This window comes from Lissotriton vulgaris, chromosome 6, assembly GCF_964263255.1.
Source record: "Lissotriton vulgaris chromosome 6, aLisVul1.2, whole genome shotgun sequence".
NCBI lineage: Eukaryota > Metazoa > Chordata > Amphibia > Caudata > Salamandridae > Lissotriton > Lissotriton vulgaris.
Genome location: NC_141694.1, coordinates 703,528,852 through 703,536,042, shown reverse-complemented (window position 1 = coordinate 703,536,042; position 7,191 = coordinate 703,528,852). Strand labels below are relative to the sequence as shown.

Sequence of the window (7,191 nt, the reverse complement as noted above, 5' to 3'; positions counted from 1 at the left end):
TCCCTGCCACTCCTGAGTTCCCGACCTCCTCCATTTTGCACTACTTGGACTTCTTTTTGAGTTTTTTTCCCTCCTATGTTCCCCCACCCAGTGTACATTATTTTATGATTTTTTTTGTTAGCTACATCTCCCCCAACCCAGAAGAAGCCTCCCTTTTATCTTCTTTAGGTGGTGTTTACCGCCCTTTTGTGCTCTTTGCTCCCCAGGGTATAGCTATGTTCCCTCTGTTGTGTTTTCATTTGCTCGATAAAGCACTTCACTTCTTTAGGTTCTCTTATATTATACATTTTGGGGAGGATTTACAAGCCCCTTGCAACACTTTTACGCTGCTGTTGTGTCACTTTTGTTGCGCCTAATTTACAACGTGAAGAATCTAGGGAGATGCGTCACGTTGTAAAGCCCTGCGCCACATTAAACCTGCATCAAGTTTAATGTACGCAGGGTGGGCGTTCTGTCAGAAAAAGCCTCGGAGAAGTGACGCTACAAGATTTCAGTGAGTCACTTTTCCGATGCTGCTGTGTCAAAACCCTGCGCCTGCTTGAAGCAGGGGTAAGGCGTGACGCAGCATGTTAGGTTTGGGCAGCCCCTGAGCAATGCTGGAGTTGCGTTGCGCTTGCGACACGACTCCAGCAATGCGCCGCCCTTACGCCATCACATGTGTCACGCATCTGTTTATCCTTGGGCCACGATGCATCTGTGGTGGCGCAAGGGTAAACTTGTGTGACACATCTTACCTGGCGCATCCCTGCTTATATGCAGGTATGCGCCAGTCCTTGTAAATCTGCCCCTTTGTTTTTCCACATGATTCTTAGCAAATCAGGGAACCGCATCTGGACAGTTGCTCTGTGGGGCCTTAATTGTTGCATCAACTGGCCTAGCTCCCATTGCCTATCCTGGGTCACTTTAGAAATGTCTGACCTGATTCTAAATGTCGAGTCATCCTTGGTGTGAGTACCGGCCTTAAGGGCTTCATTTAGGATTTTTTCTTTTAGGACATATGTCTTGAAGTTTATCAATATTTTACTAGGGTTCTTTCTTGTTTTTCCCTTCCCAAATGGATTGCGGTGTATCCTCTGTATGTCGTTAGATAGTGCGATTGGTTTCAACCAGGGGAAGCTTTCTTCTAGTGGTATGATTATGAATTTTTTTATATCATCGCCTTCCAATCCTTCAGGGACATTCAAGACTCTCAGGTTATTTCTCCTAGCTTGGTTTTCGAGGAATTCTATTTAATCTCTGAGCTCTCCTTCACTTGTTTTAACAGTTTGATTTCCTTTTGACTTGCCTCAACCTCCTTACTTAGGACTTCTACTGTGGTTTCTACAACTGCTACTCGATCCATTGATGTATTTATTTTTGTGTCCAAAGCTTCGCAGGTCCCTTGTATTTTCATTTGATTCTTCTCAGAGGTGGCAAAGTTAGCCCTCATTTCCACTAATATGGCTTCCATTCGTTTTTCCGTACAATTTTGCGAGCCCTAATGGGTTTGCTCCTCTTGCTGTGGGGAACTTAGAATTGGGGTTAGGTTACCTGCGTTCTCCCCCTCCTCCCCTGTAGACCCAAGAACCTGAAGCCTGTTACTGTCCATAGTGTCTGTACTTCCCTCCGCTTTTCCTGAACTTTTTGGGTTACCCTCTGTTCTGGATGTTCGAGATTAGGAGCCCCTTGTTTTTCCTGCACTTTGAAAAAGGACCTCAGAGATGGAGTGATCCTAATTTTCTTTCCTGTTCTTCCTAAATTGTTATGTTGTGTCCTGGGCAGTGGGGCAGCAATTGTACTGAGGTGGGTTCCTTTCATGTTTTGCTTGTACTCACTGGCACTATACTACTCACCCCTTTGGTCTATCTAGCGAGGTGCTAGTTACCAGATACCTTTTTCTTAGGCAGCAGCTGTTTCCCCTATTGGGGGCCTGGACTGGCTCACTCGCTTTATTGCAATGGCTAGAGCTTGATTTTATTTTACCTCCCTCTCTGCTGCCTTCGCAACCATTGGGTGTATCGGTGCCCGGAGGAGGGTGAGATTGAACTGTGCCCCCTGCAGCCTCACTTACCCTCTTCATGCATCCATTCCGGAGTATTCCTGGTGCTTCGCTGAACTCTGTACTGCTCTCCCTTTCCTCTAGTTGACACAGAGCCTCCCTTTCTTGGGCGCCTGGTGCCATCGCTATTGTCCTCCCCCGGAAGGAAATCCTGGAAGTCCTTAGGTTACAACGGCATGATGCAGCCGCTTCCACCCACACTCCGCATGGACCGTCTGAGCGGCGTTGCGTCCTGCAGTTTCCTCACCCTGCCTGTTTAAGATTACAGCTCTGCTCCCGGTAGGTGTTTCAACCTCATTTCATTCTGTTTTTGCACAATACAGGAGTGTCTACTTTTGGATCCATTTCACTGCGTTTTCATGGTTCGCTTTGCCTGGAGAGCTCAGAGCTCTCCAGACCAGGCTCCTTAGCCGACCGCCATCTTCTTCCCCTAAAAAAAAAAATAATAATAATTACTTCTTTACATTAAAATATTAAATGAAAAATTAGTAACATTTTATAAATTGTAGTAAATCACTTAAGTTTAATTGTATACCATAACTTTATTTCAGAATTGCAAAACACAAACATTATTAAAAACATAAAACAATTATTCAATAAACATGAAAATACCTACTACTTTCTTAATTTCTTAATGAAGAAAACATAATTTTAAATAATTTAAATGTACTAGATTAAAATAAAATAAATAAATACAACATATTTTATTTATAGGGGAGGGTATAAGCTTGTTGCTCATGCTGGTTTTACTTCTGGTTCGAGGGGAGTGGGCATCTTAGTGAAGAACTCCTTTCCCTTTACGATCCGATCGACCTGGTCTGACAATCGTGGTCGCTATATAGGTGTATCAGGTCTCTGGGAGGGTAGGACGATTACGTTTGTGTCTATTTATGTCCCCCCGGCGTTGCAGGCTGATACGTTTGGTGACTTAGGCCGATTGTTTCTCACGCTGCCCGCTGGCATCATGGTGTTGGGCGGGGACTTTAACGCAGTCATGAATGGCGAACTAGATAGGCGCCCCTCCTGTGTGTTGTTGCCCTCTCGTAGGTGGCTACTCAACTTTATTTCCACATCAGGGTTGTTAGATGCTTGGCGTCTCAGACATCCAGATGCCACTGAGTATACACATGCCTCTGCGGCGCACCATTCCCTCTCTAGAATTGATCATGTGCTTTTGCCGGCGGCCCAGGCGACCTTAATCAGAGAAGCGGCCCACCTGGCGAGGGGAGTCTCTGACCACTCGCCGATCTGGCTTTGGCTGTGTTTAGGGCAGGGCGATGTTGGTAGAATAGCTCCCATAAGTGCATGGCGTCTGAAAGACCCTGTGGTTAAAAAGGAACTTATGCGGGTCACAGATAATTTTTTCCGCGAAAACGAAGGTTCGGTCACATCGAGGTGTTCCCTCTGGGAAGCGTATAAGACCGTAATAAGAGGGGAGGCCCTCTCCCTTGTCTCCGGGCAGAAGAAGAAGAGGAGGGAGGAATTGGATAGAGTGGAGGAGGAGCTTGTGGCCTTAGAAAATGCAGCTTCCTCCGGGAGTGACCCGGCGGCGAGCCATCGCCTCGGGCTGCTCCGGGATGAATATAAGTCAATGACGCGCGAAGGTGCGAAGGCGCTGCTCGCCTCAACACAGAGTAGGATCTATGAGCACGGTGATAAGGAGGGGAAGTTGATCGCCTGGTTGGAAAAGGGGGACTGGGGGTCTCGTTTGGTGCCTGAACTGAACGTGGGTCCCGCGGTCACGTCGGATCCTCAGTTGATAGTCCAGGAATTTGCGCGATATTATGAGGAGGTGTATACTGCTGTTGGAACGTTTACTGAGATCAAAAACGCCGACATGATTTGTGATATACCGATGCCCGCATTGTCAGACGATCATAGGGAATTGCTGGACTCCGCCCTCACTAACGATGAGGTGGCTATGGCTATAAGAGGGGTCCCCTCTGGTAAGGCTTCGGGCCCCAACTGTCTTCCCATCGAGTTGTTTAAGCCACATGCAGACCGATTGGCCCCATATCTGAAGGACATGTACACGGAAAGCCGGGATCGGGGGATGTTGCCCTATGACCAACGAGTTGCCAACATTGTAGTAAATTATAAGGAGGGTAAGCCCAGACTAGACTGCTCCTCGTATCGCCCTATTTCTTTGTTGAACGCGGAGCCCAAGATCCTGGCCAAACTGCTAGCCACCCGACTGATAAAAGTTATCTCGACCGTGATCCATCCAGATCAATCCGGTTTTATGCCCCGGCGGAATACCGCACTTAATCTCCGTCGGCTGCATGGTGTGGTGGCGGGCGTGTCCCACATCCATGAACCAGCAGTTTTGTTGTCGCTTGACGCTACTATGACTTTTGACCGGGTGGAGTGGCCCTACCTTTTTGCGGTTTTGACAAAGCTGGGGTTTGGCCCTGTATTTTTAGGCTGGGTCCGTCTTCTATATTCGGCCCCCATGTCTCGCGTGGTCGTGAACAACCATATATCGTGTGATTTTTCTCTCGGACGGGGAACGAGACAGTGATGTCCCCTCTCGCCCCTTTTGTTCGCTTTGGCTTTGGAACCGCTTGCAGCTTGGGTGCGGTGGGACCGCTCAATCAGAGGGCTGCGTTGGACCGCGGACTGGGAGGACAAGATTTCGCTTTACGCTGATGATATCTTGCTATACTTGACCTCCCCACGGAGTTCCCTTATTGTTTTTATGGATGTTCTGGCCATCTTCGGCAGGTATTCGGGATTTGCGATTAATTGGGGGAAGTCCGTCTTTTTTGTGTTGAACGGAGACCCCCCTAGAGTACCTGAGAACTGCCCTGTGAGACTGGAATTGGTTAGCTTTCACTATCTCGGGATCCAGATTTCTAGTGACCCCAAGGTGCGTTTCCGGTTGAATCTGTTGCCTCCCTTAGCTACACTCCGGTCGGACGTGGCGCGGTGGAAGACGCTCCCACTCTCTCTCTTGGGCCGGGCTGTCCTTTTTATAATGATGGCTCTCCCGCGATTCTTATACGCACTGCAGAATTCCTTCGACCCTGTGCCGCAGTCTTACTTCAACGAGATTGAGTCTTTGCAACGTAGCCTTCTGTGGGAGGGGAGGCCGCGCATTGCTCTGTCGAAATTGATGCTGCCATGGTACGACGGCGGCATCAGTTTGCCCAATATTCGGAAATACTATTGGGCGTCTCAGCTGGCCCCCATAAATCACACTATATACGGCTCTCCGGTGGACCCCGGATATGCAATGGACCGCAGCCAAGTGCCGGGGGGAGAGTACACCCGTGTTCTATACGCGAAGCGTGGTCGGTTCCCGTTGGTGGAGCCTCCCTCGATCTCCACAAGAGTATGGCATGAGGCCAATGGAGACCTCAAATGGGCTGGTCGCTTGACATTGGCTACTTCCCTGTGGAGTTCTGAGATGTTGGGGATGCTCTGGAAAACCTAGGGGTTTGGTTGTTGGGACATGATCGGTATAACCCAGGTTCGAGATATATGGGGTAAGGACAGGGTGCTGACATTTGAGGAATTGCAGGCCAAGCATCAGCTGAATGAGACAGAACGGTTTAGGTACCTTCAGATCAGTCATGCTTTGGGTGCCGTTGTCCCCAGAGGTGAGACGCTTCCAGTGGCCTCTCCACTGGAGGATCGTTTACTCGATGGTCTAGTACCCACTAGGGCGATCTCCTTAACGTATAGCAAGTTGATTAACCATACTGAGGACCCCTTGGTGGTGTTGCGTGGACAGTGGGTTGCTGATGGCTTTTTTCTGGATGACGAGGACTGGAGGGAGGCGGTGACGTCCCCAAGGAAGTGGCGGTCCCTATGAGGCTCCGGTTGGTCCAACTTAGTATCTTACATCGCTCCTATGTCACGGGTCCGGGGTTGCAGAGGATGGGCCTGGCTGGGTCCGCTGACTGCCGAAGAGGGTGTGGGATGCCTGGAACGTTCCTGCACATATTGTGGGAGTGTGAGAGGGTCCGTGACTTCTGGACCAAGATACACACAAAAATGAGTGAAGTATGGGGGGTGAGTGTCGAGGTGGAGGCCAGGAGATGCTTATTGAATGTGTGGGAGCCTACGGACCTGCCAAGCCATGGTAAGGTCTGGGTGGCTCTCGCGTGTGCGATTGCTAAACGAAACATAGCGCAGCTCTGGGGTGCCTCTCGGGCACCTCGGGTAAGGAAGTGGATGGAAGATCGTGACTGGTGTATGTTTCGTGAGAAGTCAGTGTATGTATCCAGGGGGCGACCCCGCAAATGGATCAAGATATGGGGAACCTGGAATGCCTACCGCGGTGATATATGCGAGCCGCCGGAACTCGAACCTACGGTCATGGACCGGGAGGACTCCTAGGCCTGTTTCCTTCTTCTTAAATCCCTTGCTGTTATTGTCGGAATATGTAACAGTGGACACCCAATACACCCTGGTCAATGTTTGTGTACTGTACTGTTGATTTATTTTGTTAATAAAAAGAATTTTACAAAAATATATATTTTATTTATAAAATACATGAAAAAATATTTTGTTGAAATTATTTTATACATTATTCTAAATAAAAACAAAGGGCCTCATTGCAATGTCTGTCGGACCAAAACCAACCAGTCATCGGTTGCAGTCCAACCATCATCTGCCCCTGCAGTCTGACCCCACCACATTCAATGCGGTGATCGGAGGCAGCAGGCAGAGGGACCGACCGCTACTGTTCCGACAGCCTCAAGGAGCCAGGCAGCACAGAGGTCGTATGTATTCCCTACATTAAGGACGGTGCCAGCTCAGGCACCGCCTGAGGGATTACGATATCCCTTTTGGTCTGCCTTTCTATAGAGGTCCAACCACCATAGAAAGGCAGGTGTAAACGGACTTTGGGGGCCCCTAGCAGGGCCCATCCCTCCCTCTGTGGTCTCCACTATGAAGCCTTGGGGGACCTATGGTGTCCCCTACACATCCCTGCACCATGCCACACAGTGCAGGGATGTTTATAAAGTGCATGTTTGGTATTGCTGCTTGTGCTGTGACCCACAGCACAAGCCGCAATAGTAACCATACACTTTACGACCGCTGTGAAGGTGGTTGCATCTTTATTCAGAATGCAGGACCTCTGACTCCTTGTCGGGCAGTCCCGTTTCCGACACTATGCCAGTCAGATGCTCGTCCGACTGGCA

General features: G+C 49.2%; 1 protein-coding gene across 1 annotated transcript in view; it reads left to right on the top strand.

Annotated features, from left to right (window-relative positions):
* The first annotated feature begins 3,380 nt into the window (after positions 1 to 3,380).
* Positions 3,381 to 7,191, top strand: part of NR2E1 (nuclear receptor subfamily 2 group E member 1) — a 119,688-nt gene continuing 115,877 nt past the window's right edge. Inside the window, exon 1 of the mRNA XM_086925684.1 lies at positions 3,381 to 4,143. Coding sequence (XP_086781810.1) covers positions 3,381 to 4,143 — 763 coding nt within the window. The remainder of the gene's footprint in view (positions 4,144 to 7,191) is intronic.